Source organism: Fusarium vanettenii, assembly GCF_000151355.1.
Source record: "Fusarium vanettenii 77-13-4 chromosome 7 genomic scaffold NECHAsca_9_chr7_10_0, whole genome shotgun sequence".
Lineage (NCBI taxonomy): Eukaryota > Fungi > Ascomycota > Sordariomycetes > Hypocreales > Nectriaceae > Fusarium > Fusarium vanettenii.
The window spans coordinates 1022572-1044252 of record NW_003315875.1 but is presented as its reverse complement, the minus strand read 5'-3'; the positions used below and the strand labels follow the sequence as shown (position 1 = coordinate 1044252).

The 21681-nt window shown below is 50.9% G+C and overlaps 9 protein-coding genes across 9 annotated transcripts; 4 read left to right on the top strand and 5 right to left on the bottom strand.

The window, feature by feature from the left end:
- Positions 1-346: 346 nt before the first annotated feature.
- Positions 347-1497, top strand: NECHADRAFT_82886 (uncharacterized protein; the record flags this gene model as incomplete). The annotated part of the gene is made up of 3 exons (XM_003049433.1): positions 347-550; positions 608-756; positions 831-1497. The coding sequence occupies 3 exons, from the start codon at positions 347-349 to the stop codon at positions 1495-1497; spliced, it is 1020 nt and encodes a 339-aa protein (XP_003049479.1).
- A 1007-nt stretch (positions 1498-2504) lies between these two features.
- NECHADRAFT_82885 (uncharacterized protein) lies at positions 2505-3587 on the top strand (the record flags this gene model as incomplete). Its single annotated transcript, XM_003049432.1, has 1 exon — positions 2505-3587. One exon carries the CDS (start codon positions 2505-2507, stop codon positions 3585-3587), a length of 1083 nt encoding a protein of 360 aa, XP_003049478.1.
- Positions 3588-3793: 206 nt separating this feature from the next.
- Positions 3794-5493, bottom strand: NECHADRAFT_101122 (uncharacterized protein; the record flags this gene model as incomplete). Its single annotated transcript, XM_003049186.1, has 5 exons — positions 5288-5493; positions 4850-5239; positions 4667-4795; positions 4459-4615; positions 3794-4399 (listed from the first exon to the last, which is right to left on the bottom strand). Exons 1-5 carry the CDS (start codon positions 5473-5475, stop codon positions 3794-3796), a joined length of 1470 nt encoding a protein of 489 aa, XP_003049232.1. The 5' UTR covers positions 5476-5493.
- Positions 5494-6663: 1170 nt separating this feature from the next.
- NECHADRAFT_82883 (uncharacterized protein) lies at positions 6664-7584 on the bottom strand (the record flags this gene model as incomplete). Its single annotated transcript, XM_003049185.1, has 1 exon — positions 6664-7584. The coding sequence occupies one exon, from the start codon at positions 7582-7584 to the stop codon at positions 6664-6666; it is 921 nt and encodes a 306-aa protein (XP_003049231.1).
- Positions 7585-8004: 420 nt separating this feature from the next.
- Positions 8005-9648, bottom strand: NECHADRAFT_95069 (uncharacterized protein; the record flags this gene model as incomplete). Its single annotated transcript, XM_003049184.1, has 1 exon — positions 8005-9648. The coding sequence occupies one exon, from the start codon at positions 9646-9648 to the stop codon at positions 8005-8007; it is 1644 nt and encodes a 547-aa protein (XP_003049230.1).
- A 578-nt stretch (positions 9649-10226) lies between these two features.
- On the top strand, positions 10227-11057 carry NECHADRAFT_44950 (uncharacterized protein; the record flags this gene model as incomplete). Its single annotated transcript, XM_003049431.1, has 1 exon — positions 10227-11057. One exon carries the CDS (start codon positions 10227-10229, stop codon positions 11055-11057), a length of 831 nt encoding a protein of 276 aa, XP_003049477.1.
- A 3632-nt stretch (positions 11058-14689) lies between these two features.
- Positions 14690-15646, bottom strand: NECHADRAFT_82880 (uncharacterized protein; the record flags this gene model as incomplete). Its single annotated transcript, XM_003049183.1, has 3 exons — positions 14690-14982; positions 15035-15578; positions 15635-15646. 3 exons carry the CDS (start codon positions 15644-15646, stop codon positions 14690-14692), a joined length of 849 nt encoding a protein of 282 aa, XP_003049229.1.
- Positions 15647-17592: 1946 nt separating this feature from the next.
- NECHADRAFT_45404 (glycoside hydrolase family 5) lies at positions 17593-18940 on the top strand (the record flags this gene model as incomplete). The annotated part of the gene is made up of 2 exons (XM_003049430.1): positions 17593-17767; positions 17820-18940. 2 exons carry the CDS (start codon positions 17593-17595, stop codon positions 18938-18940), a joined length of 1296 nt encoding a protein of 431 aa, XP_003049476.1.
- Positions 18941-19813: 873 nt separating this feature from the next.
- Positions 19814-21641, bottom strand: NECHADRAFT_82878 (uncharacterized protein; the record flags this gene model as incomplete). Its single annotated transcript, XM_003049182.1, has 5 exons — positions 19814-20440; positions 20492-20852; positions 20904-20966; positions 21018-21369; positions 21422-21641. The coding sequence occupies 5 exons, from the start codon at positions 21639-21641 to the stop codon at positions 19814-19816; spliced, it is 1623 nt and encodes a 540-aa protein (XP_003049228.1).
- Positions 21642-21681: the final 40 nt, after the last annotated feature.

Below are 21681 nucleotides of genomic sequence, written 5' to 3'. Positions count from 1 at the left end.
GCCCCGCTGCTGTTTTTAACAAAAAGTCTCACATGGACCATGCCGTGGCTAAGCGTCGCTTCGCCCATGCTGTATTCTTCTCCCTTGTCCTGTCTCCTTATTGGCCATGCTGACCTCGATCTCGATCCAATAGTACTCTCTACCCCGGGTTCAGCTCCTTGAGCCTGCGCTAGACGACCAAGTCGTTCGGTTTATGTCAAATCTGACAGCAGAGAGCAAAAAGGATCCGCTTGTCGACTTTGGAACATGGATCAGGCAAGTCTACGGCCCCGCGATGATCCAAGACATTGACGCACGCTAATTGCAAACTATTGAAAGGTACTTTTCGTTTGATGTCATTACCGCCATGTCTCTGGGCACCCCAGTTGGATTCATGGACGCCAAGGATGATGTCCGTGGTCTCATTCGTAACATGGAAGAGACAGCTGTCCGTGAGCAGCGACTCTCCCTTTTCCCACCCATTTCAGCCTTTGCGCGCAATAATCCGCTAGGGCGGCGCCTCTTCGTGTCCAGCCCGAGTGATCGTCGGGGGTTAGGAGTTTTCATGGCGGTAAGAACACATTGATTTGTTTCTGGAGTGCATACTCGGCTGAATATCACCATGTAGGAGATCCGTCAGGAGGTACAACAGCGTCGCGCATGCACCGCCAAGCCCACGTACGAGCATTCAATGCTGGACCAATGGCTGGCCTCATCTTCGTCAGATGGTCAAGGAATTCCTCAGCAGGAGATTGAAGATGAACTTCTAATGGACATGTGAGTACACACAACGCCAGAGACAGTGGATGTCCCCCTCGCAGTCATACGAGACTTACCGACCCCGTGTCCAGGATGGCTGGCCCAGATTCCATCGCTCTCATGGCCACTAACCTCATCTTCCTTGTCGCCGATCAGCGCCCGATCCTGCAAAGAGCCCAAGCTGAGGTGGATGCCGCTTATGCAGACGGACGCCTCAGCGGACAAGTCCCGACGTACGAAGAGTGCCGGCAGCTCCCATTCATCACGGCCTGCGTTAACGAGGGCCTCCGCTTCGTGGCGTCTACCTTCCCGCGTCGCCGGGCCTCGCCACCGGGACGGCCCTTTTCCCTCAACGGCATGCACGTCCCCCCCGGAACGTCAGTGTCGTCGAGCGCCGCCATGATTGGCCGTCATCCGGACCTTTACGGTGACCAGGCGGATCAATTCCTGCCCGATCGGTGGCTGGCTGCATCGCCGGAGCAGTTGCAGGAATGGGCCCGTCTTGATGTCCACTGGGGAGTTGGAGTCCGCAAGTGCCTTGGCAAGCATGTAGGGTTGATGGCTCTCTACAAGACCCTTGTCACGGTGAGATCGACGCGCCCCTTGTCCCCTCGGCGCTACATGTCAGCTAACACCCATGTCATTCAGCTCGTCCGGTCTTTTGATCTGCAACTCGAAGAGACGACAACCATTGATCGATGGAGCTACCCGTCCTCTGAGCATATGCTGTTGACCCCTCATGTGCCGCCCACTCAGTGAGACACAATGTGGGTTGTAAGGGCGGGGAAGTTGACGAATGCAGGCCTAAGCAGGATTCAATTAGGGCGGACACGGGATATGTAGCTTGCGGGTAAATGAAGGACTTGATGTAAATACAATGACAAATTTGAACTACGATACTTGGCCTGTAGTCATCATCCGGACTAAAGATGATGGCGGAAGAGGACTGTTGTGAAACCTCAACCTGCATGTCGCAGTCGTACTCGCCTCATACTGCAGAGTAGATCAAACTGGTGGATACCTGCTTCTGCACTATGCTAGAAACAGAGAACACAGATGTCACAACAGCCGCGCTCTTCAAACCATGGCATTCGTACGTAAATGGTGCCATTAAACATCCAGCCCCTGATTTGACATGACGTGTCATTGCAGATCTCTCTCCACCCTGTATCCCGACACTCTGTCTGTCTCACTCTTAAGGACACATGCAACATTCCTCCAATATCATTGAAGAATTGCGGTATAATTAGTGTCTGTCTCCGAGAAGGTTGTATGTCTTAGATCAGCCTATGATTCGCCAATTGACCTTTCCACTTGTGGCTATGTAGGGACTACTATGTCTCAGGGCGGAGGGAAGCGAGACCGGCAGCTAACGCCCAGGGTCTCAGTGCGGGAGACACCTTCCGGTGGAGGAAATGACAGGAAACGCGTCATTCAGAATACCGTGCTCGGCACTACTCCATGGTACTCTCCTCGTACCTCAACCTGTGCGATGCCGGGGACGCGGGCAGTGTAGGACCATGTCTTGGTCGTGCTAAAGTGCTCGGTTGCACAGCGTCTCATTTGACCTATTTGCCATTCCTCCCGCCGCAGTGTTTAAGACTATTGTAGCCAATGAGATACTGAGCCCATTGCCATTCATCTCATATGTCTTTCTCCTTTTAATCTGGGGGTTTTCTGGGCAGATAGCGTTCGAACGACGAAAACTGTAGAGCAATCAGCTAACAGATCTCCCTATCTTGCCTATCTTCTATCTGCACATAGTCATGTCTTCCACCATCACACACCATCTTCACACTGCACAGACCAGACCGGATCTCTGGGATCATCTCCTAGACCCCAACCATCCACTGAACACAGCATGGCCCTACTTTCTTGAACAGGACACAACGCTGCTGAGTCTTTCTCAAAAGATTTGTGACTTTCCTGGACTACGGAAGTTCCAATATCTCATCTCGGAGCGCAACGATGAAGGAAACGAGGAACTTGTAGCTTGTGGGCGTTCTATCCCCTTTTTCTGGCAAGAGTTGCGTGATGCCGAGAAGGGCGGGCGTCTTGATTTGAATCCGCACCTCTTCCAGAGCCTACCCGATGGTGGATGGGATACTATGGTCGCCCGTGGGATACGGCAATACATGGCTTCTCATCCTGAGGAGGCGCCCTCCTGGCCGTGGTCATCAGCCCCTATCACAACCGATGACCAAGAAAGAGACACAGCTCGAGCATCTAGCCCGGAACTGCCTAATGCTCTTTCTGCCCTTGCAGTCACTGTTCGCGCAGACCGTCGACGAACGGGCCTTGCCGAGCGTATCCTTCAGAAGATGAAAGACACAGCTCGACAAGAGGGGTTGAAGATTCTCGTTGTACCCCTGAGACCAACCAAGAAGTCTTCCCATCCTTTCGTCCCTATGGAGGAGTACATCACTTGGACCCAAGCACAAGCACCCCTGAAGCCAACCATTTGCCGGACTCCCAGCCCGTTTAGGCTTACACCACAAGCTACAGTGCAGCCAATCACCATTGCCAGCAAGGATCATGCACTCAAGTCTTCGCTGCCATTCGACCCGTGGTTGCGCAAGCATGTTCGGATAGGGGCCAAGATAGCCAAGATTGCTCACAAGAGCATGGAAGTCGAAGCCAGTTTGGATGATTGGACTGCATGGACGGGGATTGACTTTGACTCATTCCCAAATGCTCCGAAAGTGAGGGAGATAAACAGGACATCGAAGGTCGTGGAGTACACCCAAGTGGCATTGCAAGGAGGGCTTGTTCCCTTGAAAGTGTACAAGGAGGAGAAGAGAGCAGTCTACGTCGAGCCAAATGTGTGGATTTACCACCAGCTAGACTAGGCGTATGTTGAGGGAGATTGGAGAGCTCCGCGTGTTGGGATATTAAGGATCCTTATTTTGATATTTTACCCTTTGTTTATGTTAGTAATAGGCGTAATGGGACCTTTGAAGGTGTTGGCCGCATATCAAACCACCCATTTAATTGTCGTAGGATTCTCAGCAACGATTCAATTTCAACAGTAGATATCTATCCTCGCGCCCAGTCTCTATCGTTGTACCAGTTGCGCCGTGCTCTCATCTCCAGAGTCAGTACCGCTATTCCGACTGACCGGCCTGCTCGAGACTTGTTCCATCGCCTTATTGCCTTTCAAACAGCCTTCACAAATCATAGCATCAGGGTCCGCATTTGGCAACATAGCCTGTGCTGCCAATCCCAGGAGCCTCCAAGCTGCCTGCAGGAAAACCAGATTTGCGATGACAATCGCTAAAATCATGGTCCCAGCGCTCTTGCTCTCGGGAACAGAGCAGAGATACTGCGCAACAATGGTCGAGTTCTTGCAACCGCGCTTCCCCGTAAGAGGCCTAAACTCATCGTACGTATCATTGAGAAACGTGAGGTTCTTATCGTAGAATGTATATGGGCGAGGTATTTTGCAGTATCGGTCCATGCTGCCCTTGTAATTCCTTGTGCCACAGTCAAGGTCCTTCTTTGGCTTCCTGTTCGGTGAATCAGGGGCGTCGATAGCATATTTGAGGCCGTCGTCGCTTAAAAGTAGGTTCGGCGCCTGGCAGTTGCCGAGGTCGATTGAGATGAGGGAGTGCAGGAGCTTGGCGTAGTGTAGCCCTTCTGTCGTAACAGGCGACAAAGGATCCTGCAAACATGGGGAGCTAGTTAGGAGTGAAGTTAAGTTTTAGAGATGTTGTGACTTACCTTGGGATTCTCAAACAGATAAGTCAAGTTCTTGGTAGCTGAGAAGTCGTTAGCAAAGCCAAGAGGAGAGTCTACAACGACCATACTGGTAGTTACGATCCTTCCATGCGAAGACGCGATCCATGCATCGGATTTGAAAAAGTCTATAGTCCGAATACTCCAATGATGTCAATAGAAGAGGGCAAGTTGACTAATGACGATGACATACTTTTGTTCGGATAAATTTCGAATGTATGCGATGTCCCCAAAAGCCCAATAATGATCGTCCTTTGCCCCAGAAACTTGTTGTGTGAGTGCCATAATTTGCCAGACCCCAGCAAGATAGGCATTGAGTAGCCTAGTCCCCTACCAGATGCTGGCATGTTCTTTGGGGTTATCCTCGAGAATGTACCCATAAAGATGATCAGCTCTTCCCTGATACTGCAAAGCAAGCGAGATGTTGATACGACCATGCTGCGTCATAATCCTACACGCCGCCGTTGCCTCGACAGTCGAGGCGGCAGACCAGGAAATCCACCACGTACGGGACCCGATGGCGTCGGACTTTATGAGTTTGAGAGATGCTCGATCAAGGAAACAATCTTCGAGGGTATTGTTCAAGTAAGGGATCGACGGGAGAGTTTCCATAGATTCGTCGCTCTCGTTGAAGCGCCTGAGTGACTTGATTGTGTATTGGAATCCTAGCCGACTGGTGAAGAAGCTATCTCCAACCGATAACATCTTGGGTTCGCATTTTGGCTCCAGGCTGTTTTCCCCGCTAAAAGGTGGTTTCATAAACCACCTACACACTCACGTCAGTCAGTCCTAGCGTACAATGATATCCACATACTGCAATTGGCCAGAAATTGTGCTGTTAGGATCTGATGTGAACTCGGATTTTAGGTAGAAACCACTAGAGCCCAGGTTGATCAAAGTGAAGAGGACAGCCAGAACCACACCTCCGACCAAGGTGACTGGTGTAAACCACCGAAATGGATACGGCCTCGAAATAGGGTATGAGAACCACGAGGAATGCATATTGCCGTGATATCAAGGAACATGAATAATGGAGGGTAATGGAGAGATGGGGAAGGATGAATTAGATTTCTGAATTTAAGAACAAGCTTGGGCTGGAGAGCGGGGCAAGTCCGAGGTGAGAAGTCAGCCTAGGACGTAGATCAGGAGTCAGAGGATCAGCAAATGACGTTTCTTGGCAAACACTGCCACCTATACCTCTACAAAATAGAGGAGCGGAGGCACGGTTGCGTGCCAAGTCTGTCTCCCAAAACAACCAGAGAAAGTCTTATAATAAAGCAAGATCCTTATTTAAACTAAACCCGCGTCTCTGGGTTGAGACCTAGACGTTCAGTTCGAAGCATCACTCGGAGCTGTGCCCTTGGCCTACTAGCCCTTCTCCAAAGGACCTGAGTGGCGAATCTGGGCGATGAAGATGTACCTCCTGCTTGTGTCACTTGGAATCGATTCTTGGAGGCAACCCAGCAGCCGCAGTCAGCACTGAGCCCTACAGACGCGCAAGTACAAGGCTGCTCACAGTGAGGCAGTTGTGTGGCGGCATCTTGGCATAGAAGCAGGCTCTACACCTGTTGTGCCTATTGGAGGATTGGCTTTGTGATTTAAGACATATTGCCCGAAATAGGTATTGTACGTAAGAAAACCCGAGCATGATTCTAGAATAACGTCAATCCTACTTGCCAGATCCGCTGATCGGCGACCTTCTCCAAGCTTCCCCTTCCCAGACTTACACCGACCCCTCTACAATGAGTTTCGCATATAGCTTGGACTACTCAAAAATGGCTTGCCTGCTTAAAGCTATGCGATATGTTCACTTGCATGGATTGATTGTCATTGATCTGGGGCAGACAGTCATCATTAGACACACTTTAGGCCACAATACTTGAGGGTGGTTTGTTCGTCTCATTTCTACATGAGTTTTCTAAATGCTAAATCATTCCGGTTCCATCCTGTGGATATAAAAATATTAGTATAACTGATTGCAAAGACGATATTAACTACAGCGTACCTTGTATGCCAGATGAGCACCTGATTGTAGTCGCCAATGGATTTCGTTTTGCAGCTCGCCTGGTGACCATTATCGGCGCAAACAAGAGTTGGATGGTTTTCAGGGGAGACTCTTTTTTCAGATTATGCTTGGCTATAATACATCCAATTTTCTCGATCAAACCAACACATCCCTCTTTGACCTTGTTACACCTGCTGCCGGCTCAGGTCTTCAACTATCCCAGTGATGGCATTTTGGATGTCGTTGCGTCGATAGCTGCCTAGAGCCTCCCACTCTTCCTTAACCGGTTCATAAGACACCGTCTTTGTTCCTGTAAAGAGCGTGGCTCTTGGGAGCAAGGGATGATCCTGATCCAGAACAGGGAGCGGCGTCTCCTTTCCCACTGCTTTGAAAAACAGTCCAAAGTAATCCGCAAAGGTCAAGTTCTCATCCCCAACCAGCATGGCCTTGCCACTGACAGAAGGCCCACTGGCCAATGCGCCCGCGATGGCTTCTGATAGGGATTGTGCCGAGATGAAGTTCGTTCCTCCGGGAGGAGCGGAAGGGGGGATCGGAAGCTCTCCTTTCGCGTACCTAACATAGGCATCAAACATGGGAACCTTCATCCCCGGGACCGTTCCAACAACGAAAGGAGCGTCGAGGCTGGAGGCATAAAATGAGGGCGATGCCTGCGCAACGATCCCGTCAGCAGCCAGTTTTCTGGATCGCACGTATGGCACAGTGTCGGCCAGTTCAGGGGCCACGTGGTAGTAAAAGCTGCCAACGTGGATGAAATGGCGGACACCAACTGACTTGGCCAATCGTGCAAAGTCCGGGATGAGAGTTCCATTGACGTGAAGGTAATGCTGGTCTGCGTCTGTGTTTTCCGGAACGTGGCGTACATCGCTACCAGCAGTAAACACAACCGCATCGAATTTGCTCAGTTGATCAGCACCAAAGTCGCCTGCAGTAAAATCCCCTTTGACGAATTCTAGCTGGGCTAGGTCGGGTATACTGGATGGTGGAGGATTGCGTCCAGCGATGGCCACCTCATGGCCTAATGAGCGAAGATGAAGAGCCGCATGCCCACCAATCATTCCAGTTCCGCCGACAATAAGAATCTTCATTTTGGGCAAAGGACAAGTTTCCGGTATTTGTGTAGCTGTGAACGAAGTAGAGAGGAACGGTTGAGCTCACAAACCCAAGTCTGATGGGGACTGGGCGTATTTAAGCCTCTATTGGAGGTTTTTTAAAAGCACCATTCTGACCTAGCTATTGAGGTTCTAGACATTATTAATCCTCGTGTCATCGAATCATATTTCTAAGCCGTACCCGCGCGAGGCGCGGCCTCCGAGTTTAACGTTAAAGACGAGAGCCTCGACCAGTGCCCAGGTTCCACACTTTGCACGGTTCTCAAAGTACGGCGAATCATGTGACAGTATTGAACCTTAGCAATTAAGGCTAATAGATGCGAAATATTAATTTAAGGTCATTTCAAAGCAGTAATGCAAATTAGTCATGATTCAACTACAATATAGTGAAGCTCGTCACTTCTTTGCCAAGACAAACCGTGACCAGTCCTCTAATCCCTTGAGACTCTCCTGTCTCCAAGCTTGAAGACCTCCAACCCAGAAAAGAGGTTCTTTGTTCTTGCCAGGAATGTTTGAGCCGTTCCACCAAGAGGGCACTTCGCTCATGAGCGAGTGACTGTACGCGTCGATATTCTTTTGACGGTACTCGGTTGCGGCCTCGCTTGAAACCTCGACAGTCGTAGCCTTTTCTTCCTCCAACTTCTTCAAGAATTTGAATAGCCATTCCACCTGAAGCTCCAGGAAAGGCGGTCCGTTGGCTAGGCCTGAGGGTGCCTGCGGTCCATAGAGCATGAAAGCGTTTGGAACCCCAGGAGTCATCATCCCAAGGTACGTATAGATTCCATCCTTCCAATTCTCCTTCAACTTGGTACCGGTCTTGTCGGTGACATTCATCTCGTAGAGACTTCCAGTCACAGAATCGTACCCGGTAGCCACAATGACCAAGTCCAGCTCGTGATGTTCGTCGACACCTTCGGTCGAAGTGACAATACCGTCGGACACAAACTCCTTGATTGCGGATTTCTTGAGGCTAACCAGTTTGACATTGGGCTGATCGAGAGTTTCGTAATAGTCCATCTCCAGGTTTGGCCTCTTGGCACCGATCCATTGGAACTGCTCGAGAGGTGCCATAATATCGCGCTTATAAGGATCGCTGATGCGGGCCCTGACCTTTTCAACCCAGAACTGGTACACTTCGGCATTTGACTGCTTGTCGTAATGGTGCTCAGGGTACAGGGAGCACAGAAAGGCGTATGATCCTCTCGCCCACAGTTCCTCATATCGCTCCCTACGCTCCTCGGGCGTAGTCTTATAGAATGAGCCAACTGGCGCGTTGTATGCGTATCCCGCTGCATCACGATACTTTCCGTGGTAAAACAAAGCCTCATACGAGCTCTTGAGCTCTTCAGACTCTTCTTGAGACATAGATCGCTGATTCATGGGCAGGGCCGTGGGCGGGTTTCTAACAAAAACGGTGACGTCGCAGTCCTCCTTGGCGATATCCTGCAGAATTTGCAGTCCTGACGCGCCTTGGCCCACGAGGCCAACTTTTTTGCCTTTCAAATCCAGGCTTTCAGGCCAAGCTGCAGGATGGACAATCTTGCCAGAGAATTTGTCGATGCCAGGAAAGCTTGGGATGTAAGGCTTGTTGGTGGTGCCGGTGGCGAAGATGACATATCGAGATTTGGCGACAAGTCCATTCTCGGCCCGAAGAATCCAACCGTTGGACTCGGTGTTGAACTTGGAATCAATGACTCTAGTGTTGAAGATTGCATCCTTGCGAAGGTCCAGGGCTTCAGCAATGTGCATAAAGTAACCCCGAAGTTCGTTGTGGTCTGGGAACCGTTCTCGGAACGTGAACCCGCGCCAAGCTTGTGGCAAGCTCAGTTGATACAAGGGTACTTCTGAGTCGACGCGGGCTCCTGGGTACTTGTTGAAGTGCCAGACGCCGCCAAAGTCACTGCCGGCTTCAAGAAGTTTGACAGTGTAGCCCATGTTGCGTAGCTCATGCAAGGCGTAGCAGCCTCCGAAGCCACCTCCGACTATGATGATGTCGGCGACGAGCTCGGACTCTGTGGTAGAATTGACGTGGCCGTTCATGATGAAAATACAGAAATACTTAGATGAATGGAGGAGTGTGATGCAAAGCCAGGAGATCAGTTTACTTGGTGATAAGTGATCTTTGGGTCTACGTCAGGGTATTCATGTGTCCTTATATCATGACAACTCTGTCTACTCTTTTCCCGCTTGCTTGCCGATCCATAAAGGTGGTTTCAAGTGATCCCGACTCACGAAGCTACAACCACGAGCGCCCAGAAACAAAAGCAATGGGGCACGCTTGCCGTGCGACGCGCGGGCCCCGATGAAGCCGGAGCATATGCCACGGAATGCCGAGAACTTCCCCGGTCGGGGATTCGGGGCCCCGATATAATTGATTGCGGGGGAGAAAAGATAGACTAATAAGAGATCTCAAGCCCCCGTAATTGGGTGTATATCAAATCTATCTTGTTTGTTAATTCGACGCTCTACCTCATCAACACGATCACCAATCTGACACCATGGTCCTTGAAGTTGATCAAGAATTCATTGCCGCAATCGGTCCTCTTCTGGAGAGTCAGAAAGATGTCGTCAAGCCTGAGCTGCACGATATAGAAGGGCGAAGAGCCCGATACGCTGCAATGAAGGCACCACCACCCATCATCCCAGAGGACGTTATCTTTGAGATTGTCAAGATTCCAACAGAGGATGGCTATCAGCTGCCAGTTTACCATTTTAAAAAACGGGACACGAATACATCCGATAGTCTCTCGGCAGCAGTACTTCATGCTCATGGCGGTGGACTGATTACAATGACTCCCGAGATCAGTATCGAACGACTTGTGCACACGGTTTCCGACACTGGAGTCCAGGCATTCTCTGTCGACTACAGACTGGCACCAGAGCATCGTTATCCTACCGCATTGAACGACTGCTGGACCTGTCTCACTTGGCTTCACTCCAACTCACGCACTCTACGCATCGACCCGGCGAGGATTGCTGTCATGGGTGAGAGTGCAGGGGGTGGTCTCGCCGCAGCATTGACACTCCGGGCTCGAGACGTCAACCTGTCTCCTCCAATTGCCCGACAGATTCTTTCGTCCCCAATGTTGGATGACAGAACCAATTCCGAGGTTCCTGGCGCTTTCAAGCTATGGGACGCAGAAGACAACTTGACAGCCTGGACAGCTTACCTCGGAAGGACCCCTGGAGGTGAAGACACCCCGGTCTTTGCGGCACCCGGTCGTCTCAAGGATGCTGCTGGTTTGCCAACACTTTATCTAGACACCAGCCAGTTCGACCTGTTTGTTGCGGAGAACCTAGCCTATGTGCAGAAATTCATTGAAGCTGGTGTCGAGGCGGAATGTCATCTCTATCCCGGTCTTCCTCATGGTTTTGATGGGCTTGTGCCAACGCATAGCGTGACACGGCAATTGGAGGAGAATAGGAAGCGGATCTTGAAGCGTCTGTAGAAGCTAACGTTAGCATGTAGTTAGCTATTTTAACCGAGGAAGTAGTTTGCGCCTCTCATGACCAATCTTGCTTGCTTGATTTTGATTCAATTTTTAAGACTTGTACTTCCGACCCTCATTCTATTGACAGTGCCGTCTATTCTAGCCAGACAGATCTCGCCAATTCTCGCTTCCCCCAGATTCCTTGGAAGGCCTTCCCCAGACCGCTCTCCGCAATCCCCTGCCTCTAGGCTCAATCAGAGCTAGACCAACTCCGCTATTAGCGATCTTCATTCCGTCGCTCCCGGATCCGGACCCCGCGCTTCCCGTGGAACGCGTGCCCTCCGTCCCGCGTCTTAAAAATCCCGACACGCAAGGTCGTACGTTCTCTCCATCACAACTCCCTTTGGCTTATCTGGGTACACAGAATCATCGATGGGCTCCACTACCAACATTGTCCCAAGAGCTGTGAGTGAGACTCGCTTATCTTGATCCTTCTCGTCTCGGCTAATGATATCCTCAGTGCCGGAACTGCCGGATCCGCAAGGTAAGCCGAACCCCAGAAAGCTGACTGCCGGCGAGGGGCATCGGTCACTAACCCACCTTAGATACGCTGCAGTCGAGAGATCCCTTGTACCAATTGCATCACATCAAAGATTACCTGCCAAGAAAGCACCAAAGATGTTACTCGCCGCTCGACACACGCGAGATCGGTGCTGGAAAAGTAAGCACAGGTAGTCTCAGACAGGTGAAACTTGTGCTGACGATGTCTTGTTTTTGCAGAGACCCAGACAGCATTGAATCTCTGCGCAAAAGAGTAACTGCCCTTGAGCAGCAGCTCAGCAGCTTGTCATCGGGGCTTGACTCCCAAGTCCCTGAAGCTGCCACATCAACTGTACTCTCACAGACAGTGGCACAGTTAACTCCACAACACAGCCCGTGCCATATAGACCTAGCATCGCTTGAGGGTGATTCTTCATTCAGGAAGCAAACTCTTCTTGCAACTGACATCACCGAGTTTGGGTCATTGGCTGGTATTGGGTCACCCCAGGTTGTTGACAAGATCTCCGGTCTACGCAAGCTCCTCGAACGCAAGACGTCCGACGGAGATACGCCACAGTGCCGAGAATGGAAGCCATCTACAAGCATAACCTTGCAGAGAAACTTGCCTCCGGCTGATTTTGTCATTCGCCTGTTGCGCGCAGTGCAAGGTGGGTCACAATATGTTGCCACCCCCTTATCTTCACCGGTCCTAACCCGCAGCCCAGGTTCGGACTGCCTGTTGACGTTATACTTCCCAATAGACATGAAGAAGGTCGAGGATTTGTGTCGTCGCGTGTACTTTCCAGTACAGGCTGTCACAGTTGGAGAACTAACCCTGTTGAGTGCTCTGCTCGCCGTCATCTTGTGCAGCCTCGAAAGTTTCCCGCAGCCAGAATTTTCCGAGGAAGAAGTTGCAAAATACCAAGCTCTTTGCAAAGAGAACCAACTCACTGGAATAGAAACATATGAGGTTAATATGGTCCCGGCCTTTGAGCATTGTCTAGTGCTGTGTATGGCGGCAAGTATCCCTCTCGCTCCAACCGAGCGCAGAAGGCCACGTCTGTTAACATTTAATACAGGCCCAAAAGGCCCAAACTGAAGGCGACATTGTACTTCAGTGGCGCTTATCCTCGACTGCCGCACGGCATTGCCTCGTCCTTGGCTACCACAGGGAGCATGTAGTAGCAGCAATGCCTCCAGATGAAGCAGACAGAGTTCGTCGACTATTCTGGAGCATCTACTTCTCAGATAAGAGTACTGTTCTCACTCTTGGGAGAACTTCAACTATTCAAGACCTGGATGTCGATATTGAGCCATATGCCATCACCTCCGACCCTGGACGAGAGCCATGGGACACTGCCATGTGGATGTTTATCGATTACGCGAGGATCCAGGCAAGCATATACGAAAAGCTCTACTCCCCGGCATCACGCAGACGCAGCGCCGCAGACCGACAGATCATCGTGGATGAAGTAACCAAGTGCCTGTCTAATTGGCATGAGTCATGGAATCAACTGTACACTTCGAAAGCATACAACAAAAGGCTATTTGACAATACGTTTGGGCCAGTCGACGTTTCCTACTACTCTACCCTGACGCTTGTTCACCATGCTCTCGACCTCTCGACCTCAATTAGAATTATTTCTGATCCTTGCCTTGAAGCAGCAAAACAGGGGCTGCAGTCACACGTGTCGGTGCATGCCAAATATTCTCTATTGGATGCGCAATCGTTGGCATTCTTTGCGGTGTGGTATATCAGCAAACAACGAAACGTCCCCCTATTCTCGTGCATCAAGACTAATAAGCTTCAGGGTTCATGTGTACTGTCCTCTTACTCCGTTCGTCGTAATATTCCTACACTGCATCACAAATTCCGACACTGGCGACCTTGATCTACTCAAGGGATCACTAGACGTCATGGAGCAGACAAGCAGTCTAGCCAGGTCTTGCGAAAGACCATATGAGTTTTGCAAGTACCTCTACAGCATAGCAGAGGCACACATCTCAACCTGTACAGGGAATGGGGGTGACACCGCTGACAAGGTGGACTTGGATTTGGCTTCCCTACAACACCCTCCGAGTGAGAACTGGCCTTTCCCAGATCTGAATCTTCAGCTCATCTCGTCGGCTTTCCCATCGAGTGATTGGTGGGCGCCTCATACGAGCTGAAATGCATGTACCATATGATTGTCATTGTCGCTTCTTTGAAATATCATAAGATTACGGTGGCGTCAGGAGTAAGACCTTTAAAGCCAATGATATAGCCTTTGTTGAATGGATCAACTACGATGCAAGTCTAACCCGAGTCAAATTAACGTTCATGTGCCAGCTCAGCTTAATGATCCTGGGCCCTGGCATGTCCAGGGACAATAATCCGAGCAGACGAATAGTTTTGCAGATGTCTCTTGCAGCCTGTAAGGTACGAGGCCCTTGCACCTGTCATTCCCTTCCAGACGTGGTCAGCAGCATGAAACAACGTGGCTGCCGTCAGCCAAGGAAGCTTGGAAGGGATGAGTGAGCATGGTTGGTGTGCCAAGACTGTCAAGTCTCGGAACAGCCCACCCTGGATGATATGGCGTTCGGAAAAAGATTCTCCGCCAAACGTCAGCCAAAGAAAGCCAAGCTCCCTCAGACAATGGGTGACATTGAGACCGTTGAGGGTATTTTTCAGACCGTGTTAGGAGACCACGGATCATGTCTGCAGAAGTTCAGTTGTCCCCGATAGGTTTCAAACGAAAAAGTAGTAGTGAGTGGGATGAATACACGCGGCGTCTCCTCCAACACGCAGTGAAACTCAGCCTGCACCCCGAGACAGAAAGAACATTGTTATTAGCGTGAGTGATGAAGCCCAGCACTCAGATATCAACAAAGTCTAAAGCCTGGATCATAGAAACACAGAAGAAACACTAGCTCAATAGATGGCGTTTGAATAATGGCAGCATTGGGTGGCGGATTAGAAGTTCAATTAAAGGTCCATCATCAAGCACTCCGATAAACCCCATCAGTAACTAAAAGCTCGACTCCTTGCCCCGCCTAAAGGCAGTTGTGCCAACCCAAGTAAATTCCCATCGCTTTACAATTCCAAGAATATCAGTGAACCAGCTTACTCCTTAGTTCTTCAACAAGGCAGCGTGCGTGCCCTTGGCATCCTCCAGGCCATCCCGATCCTGTGGACCGGGCTTGAGGTAGCAATCACCAGGAGCGTTGTTGGTGGCAGCGTTTCCTATTCTCGCCCAGAACGGCACAAATGAGACGCCTTCGCAGGTCTTTTCGGTCGTGTTGTAGCTGTTCCAGGCGTTGCAGGCTTCGATGCATCCGTTCAGGTTGGTGGCGAAGACTGAGAAGATGGGATCGTTGGGGGCGTTGGTGTTGCAGTAGAAGGTGAATTGGGCCTTTTTCATGACTGTGAACGGTTAGACGATTCTTGTTATGATCGGTGGCTTGATGGAGCTTACACTTGGATGTGTACACAGTTCCCGTAGTCGTGTCCTTCTTGTTGGAGCAGCCGCTGGTGAGCTCCTCCTGATCCACATCGGTCGAAGCAGGCGCAGTACTCGTGACAGTGACAGTAGCAGCGGTTGCTGCAGCAGCATCGGAGACGGCGGCATAAGATTCACGCAGAGCGTTGAGCTTGGCATCCGAATCATTTGACTTCTTCACAGCTACACCAGTTGCGGCGGCCAATCCAATCACGGCGGCGACAGCGACAGCCAGGGCCGTGATGAGGACGAACACTATGACCGGGCATCCACATATCCGTGATTTCTTTTCGCGCTCGCTGACTACTGCTGAGGCTGGTGTTGGGTCTTGTGCGGCCTCCTTGTCGTTCAGAGGCGGTGTTCGGGTTTGGGAATCGTTACGCTCGAAGGGAGGCGGTACATCGCTGCTCGGGGAAGTGTAGCTGGCGTATGGGTAGCCGGAGTGAGTCGAGTTTCCAGCATCGTACACCTGTGGGAGATGATCGGAAGGGTTGTGCACCACCTCAGGTGAAGTGTCGAACTAGAAAGGTCAGTCAGTGCGTTGTTCTCTACGAAAGCAAGAGGCAAAGGGCTCACTTGGGTAGCCATGTTTGAGGTTTAGAGCGAAACCGACAGTGCTTCAACAAAGTCAAAGAAAAAAGAGGAGCACCGCACACGATAAATGAGGGATATCATCAGCCTGTTATCCTCCTCATCTTCTTAACCGAGCCGTTGCCAATCACGACCAGGGCTCCCTCCACAAGGAAGTCGTACATACCCGTCGATTGGGCTGGAAAAGGCTTAAATCTTACCCTCAATTTGCCAGGGTAAGCCGGCACTTGAATCATGCTTCTACTGGCTGCAGGTCCGACGACCCCTGAGCAATTGTTCAACGTCGTCAGCCCACTCATCCTTGTAGGGCTGCGGGCGGCTTCGTCCCGTTATTGACTAGTGGCGGAGTTTGGCAAAGGCTTGTTTTTTTAACGGCCGAGGCAGGATTCAGCTTGTCTGACGATCTGTCTGCAGCCTGCCGTCTTGGCGGGGAGACAAGAGACACGTTGGCGACAATCACTTCCTATTCTTGGGAGGCCAGACTTTTGGGTCAACACAGCCAAACCGAAGCCTTCTCCAAAAAAGCCCATCAGCCTCGGCTCACGGCACTTGAGGATAATTTCTAGCTACGATCTATGACGAGATTGGCTACTCGTCTCAATCAAACCGCTGTGGCCAGACTCGAATGAGCCTAGTCGCCGCCTCCAGCGGAAGTAACGGACGCACAAGGCAGGGAGCAGATGCTCAATGCTCATCTAGCGCTGACGGGTTGAAAATGTTTCCTTCGATCAATGGACGATCACGTGGGACTTTGGGAGACTCTGGACCTTGGTGGACCGGGATTGAGCGGGCTCGAGCGGACTGCAGCGGCTTGGAGCAGCGGGAGAGCGGTCTAGAGTCAGTGGGAGCCTATGCACTGGCTAGTCTGAACGGCATTCGGGGCAACTAATAGCGATGGATTAGTAAAGAAGAGGTCTGATCATGCATGTCTTGCCTGTTGACTGAAGGTCACAGCAAAACTGGGCATATGGACAAGGCCAGTCTGGCTCATGTCAGCCATATGTGTACCTCAGTAAGCCAAAACACGGCCTGAGCCCACCAAGACAACACCACACCAGCTCGACCTCTGAAAATCTTCAAGGTTTGCTCACTCGGACTCGAGTCCGAATCACGGACCGCAGTTACTTCATTCGGTATCATCCCTCGAGAAAGGACCAGCAGTGCCACAGGGCTGGAACAGTTAATCTCAGATCTGTGCAGGAGGCGCCCCTTCTAAAGTACTTTTCAGCACAAAATGAATGGAAACAAGCAAATCCGGAGCTTCTGCACTAATAACAGACCTGAAACGAGGTGTCTCGGATGATGATTGGTCTGTTGCTACGCCTCGAATGCGATTGGTTAGCTACAGGGGTTGAGCGGATGATTTGCACCGGTATCCCCTACAAGCCTCGTCCGTTGATCCCGGGAGGACGCTTGACCAAGTGTAGAAGGCCGTCTATGCGGTCGGCCGCCCGCGTCCACTTTCAAGGCTGCTCTTGTTCAAGCACCTGCCTGACTGCGCAGCTGTGAAATGAATGAGATCTGCGCCTGAATGCCTTGCTTTCTAGTGGCTTATTCACTGATTACTGACAGGGAAACGATACGACCTTGGGCTTCCATTGCTGCGGCCCATGACCAAAAGTCATCAGCACTTGGGTGAAAAGGGCCGAAGGGGGAGAAAAGTTCATGCGACAATGCCTATGATCCCAAAGGGGAACTCCAACTTGCAGCAACTTTTTGCGACCATAGACCCTTAATTTACCTTCCAAGGCAGCCAAGTTACTATTTCTGCTACATTGACAGGAACAACGTTGCAGCTGTCTATCCTTGTATGGTGCCAATGGGATCAGCTGCTTTGAGGCTGTGAACACGAGACAGAGGCCATCACTGGTGGAATAAATAGAGGCTGAGCTCATCCCCAGGAAACAGGATCTACAGACATCAGCCATCTCTCAACCTTCAAGATGCAGTACTCGAGTCTGGTTTCGTTTCTTCTTTTCAACGCCGTCCACGCATGGCTCCCTCATGAGCAGGACTTGGCGGCTTTCAACCTGACTGCTCGCTTTGAGCAGCTTGGCAAGCGCTTCGAGCCTACTCTTGCTCCCGGCATCAACAAGATCCGTGGCGTCAACTTTGGTGGTAAGTACCCATCCTGAGTATGGTTTCTTGATGCAAATCTGATTATCTCTAGGCTGGCTCGTCTGCGAACCTTGGTTGCAGCGAAATGAGTGGGAGAACAACATGAAGTGCGGCCAGTCCGTCTCCGAGTTTGACTGCATGCGAGAGCATTACTCTGGAAGCAACCGTGAGGCTGGTAACCAGGCCTTTGAGACTCACTGGAAGAACTGGATCAACACGGCCACTGTCCAGTCCGTCCACGATGTCGGTCTGAACACCATACGTATCCCCATCGGTTACTGGTCTTACGTCGACATTGTCGACAAGGCCAGCGAGCCTTTTGCTGATGGCAACCGTATGCTGCCTTACCTTGATGCTGTTGTCGGCAAGGCTGCCGACCTCGGTCTCTATGTCATCATTGATCTCCACGGTGCTCCCGGTGGTCAACAGGAGGACGTCTTCACCGGCCAGAACAACAAGCCTGCTGGCTTCTACAACGACTACAACTTTGGTCGTGCCCAGAAGTGGCTCACCTGGATGACCAAGCGCATTCACAGCAACACCGCCTACCGAACCGTCGGTATGATCGAGGTCCTCAACGAGCCTGTCTCCCGCCACGACGGAGGCAACCGTTACCCAGCCCCCGGCCAAGACCCCGGCCTGGTCCAGAAGTACTATCCCGGTGCTCTCAAGGCCGTTCGCGATGCCGAATCTTCTCTCGGCGTCCCCAACAACAAGAAGCTCCACGTGCAGTTCATGTCCAAGAAGTGGGACTCTGGTGACGCCCGCACCCAGACCAGCATCGCCAACGACCCCTTCACCGGCTTCGACGATCACAACTACATCGGCTTCGCCTTGAACGACAACGACCGCGGTGACCAGTACAAGCTGATGCACAGCGCCTGCACCGACTCACGCGTCATTAGCGGCCAAGACTTTGCCATCACTGGCGAGTGGAGCATGACCTCCAATGCGGACTGGCACAACAAGGACTTTTTCAACAAGTTCTTTACCGCTCAGCAGCAGCTATACGAGAGTCCCGGTATGGACGGATGGGTCTACTGGACCTGGAAGACTGAGCTCAACGACCCTCGCTGGACTTACTCTCATGCTACTGCTCTGGACTACATCCCTAAGGATGCTGCTGGACTTGAGAAGAACGTTTACCGCGATGTCTGTGCTGGATTCAGGTAAATGGAAGTAGAATTAGGGCTGGTTCATTCGACTTGTACATACTATTGCATTTGTATCTAAAGCATTGGTGGGGATTGTAGTAGAGACCTAGTTTTGCATCTTGCTTTGAATTCGCCTCGTTGGACATAGAATCTTAGTGATCACCATCGTGCAACTATTGGGTGTCTAACACGGCGAATTTCCAAACATCGCTAACTAGAAACTCGGGTTTTTAGATGTCAATACTTTATGCCTGATATTTCCTTGCAAATTCGTGGTGATCGTGTCTCTCGATGTTTGTGAATAGGGGCACAAACCACGACAACAAACAATAATTATCTGACGGTATCGAAACTCAACAAAAGCACCCGGAAAGTTGCACGTGATTAATATCCGAGCTTTTCTAATGCAGAAGGGAGCTGAAGAATACCTGCTCAACTCAATCCTCCACTTTTAGGCGGGCTTTTGTTTGAGTTCTCCCGTTGCAGGGTAGCCAGATGGGAAAAGGGGCTGGAGATCTGAGATGCGTTCTTGTGTTAAAAGAAAGATACATGGAGAGGAAAAAAACCTGGCGAGTGAGATAATGATATATTTACTTAACGCTGTTGGGCATTTCTGTTCATTTGCTGGACTTCAAGACAATAGCGATCAAGTATTCGCATGTATTCTTCTATCAAGCATCAACTTCAATGACGTCACGGAAACAAATCGGGAGGCTATTCCATTCTTGGCAAACACTTCATAACTAATGTATTGCACAAATACATAGCACGAGGCCACTAGGTTTTGTGCCAGTACATAACTACATATCCCAGCATAACTGGGACACATATCAGGACCAGTGATTCTGCTCAACCCCAACTCAAAGCTCTCAGCCTCTCACTGTAGCTGCAATCAATCCTTCTTTACCTCCTGAATGTCCACGACATGGCCAGTCTCATCGAGGGCAACCACAACCTTCTTGGTGCTGGCCTTTCGAGGGTTCTTGGCCTCAAAGATCTCGGATATCTCCTCCAGATTCTTGCCCTTTGTCTCGACAAAGAAAAAGTACATAAAAATAATCTCGATGGCGATCCAGACGATGTAAATCAGGTACAGCTTCCACCCAATCTCCTTGATGCCGACGCTGATACCGTACGTGTTGGTCATCGTTGCAATGTTCATAAACACAAACTTGATGGAAGATCCCTTGGCACGAGTCCGGTTTGTAAGACACTCCATAGGGTAGAGTGTAGCACTGGGCGTCATGCCCGTGGCGAAGCAAATACCAAAGAGATACACGGCGACGATGAGTCCATAGACGAGATCCTTGTGCCTATCCGAATTGGCCGCGAAGGCGGTTAGCATGATGTATGCGGCGAGACATCCCGTAAGACCGCTCATCATCATTCTTCGACGGCCGAATTTGTCAAGGACCATGGAGCCGCACATGGCAGCGCACCAGCAGATGACAGCGTTGATGGCGTTGATGAGCAGTTGAGTATTCGAGTTGGTCATGCCGGCCTTCTTTAACATCTCGGGCTACCATAACTTGTCAGCAAAGTCCTTTCTGGTTGGCTCGAGAAGACTCACAAGGAAGTACGAGATGACATTGTTACCCGACCACTGGCCAAAGAAAGCTGTGGCAACCACAAGCATAATCCGGTACCGCGCGGATCGAGTATTGACAAGTTCACGGTAGTCCCACCAGCGACCAGGTTCCTCGTGAGTGTGCTCTTCCAAGATTTGCTGATACTGTAGCTGAACGATGGGCGAGTTGGGGTCTCCTTCGCCGTGATACTTGGCAAAGATGGCCAGTGCCTCTTCGGTTCTGTCCTTGGAGATCAACCAGCGAGGAGACTCGGGGAGAAAGATGACAAGAGCCATGGCGATTGAGGGGAAAGCGGCCTGTAGGATAGTGGGAATTCGCCACGCCCATGAGGTTTTGACATGTCTGTCAGGCCGAGGTTAGTGAGCACAGCGGACTAAAGTGGAAGACACTCACAGATTGGTACCATAAGTAACCCAGCCTGCCAAGATATTACCAACCCACCAAAAGTTGTTGTACCTACTCAAATATTAGCACCATCAAAATGATCGAGTTGGAAACGCCACATACATGCCAGCAGTCAAGCCTCGATAAGCAGGATGGGCGAGCTCGACAGTGTACGCCGGACCGGCACCGTGCGCGACAATGGCCCCAAAGCCCAGGACGAATCTGCCTCCGATGAATTGCCCAAGACTGTGGGCAGAGCCCTGAATAGCAGTACCAATCAAGATGACGAGACATCCTATAAAGATGCATGGACGTCGACCGTGTACGTCAGAGATGTAGGCCACAAAGGGGAACGCGGCAAGCTGAGCCAAGTTGTAGATGATAAAGACGATACCAGTGGAGGAGCCACTGCCGTCAAGACCAAAGGACTCCTGGTAAGGCTTCATCGCGTTGATAGCTCCCATGAGAGAACCATCTGAGTCACGTTAGTCAACGAGTTAACTTGTTGCGCAGAGACCACAGCTCACCGAAACCCTGAATAGTCGAGACGAGATAACCGACAGTCATGACGACGTAAAGGCGAGCCAGAGACTTGCCAGTGAGCTTCCCCTTCTGAGCGAGGGCCTCTGCAAGAGCTGCAGAGGATGTCTCAACCTGGGTGACATGTTCGATCGGCTTGGCCATCTCATCATGCTCTCCTGCGAGAGATGGAGGCTTGGCGACCGAGTTTCTGCCCGGTGCAGACATTTCGATGGAACTGCTGGTCTTAGAGAGTTGACTGAGGAAG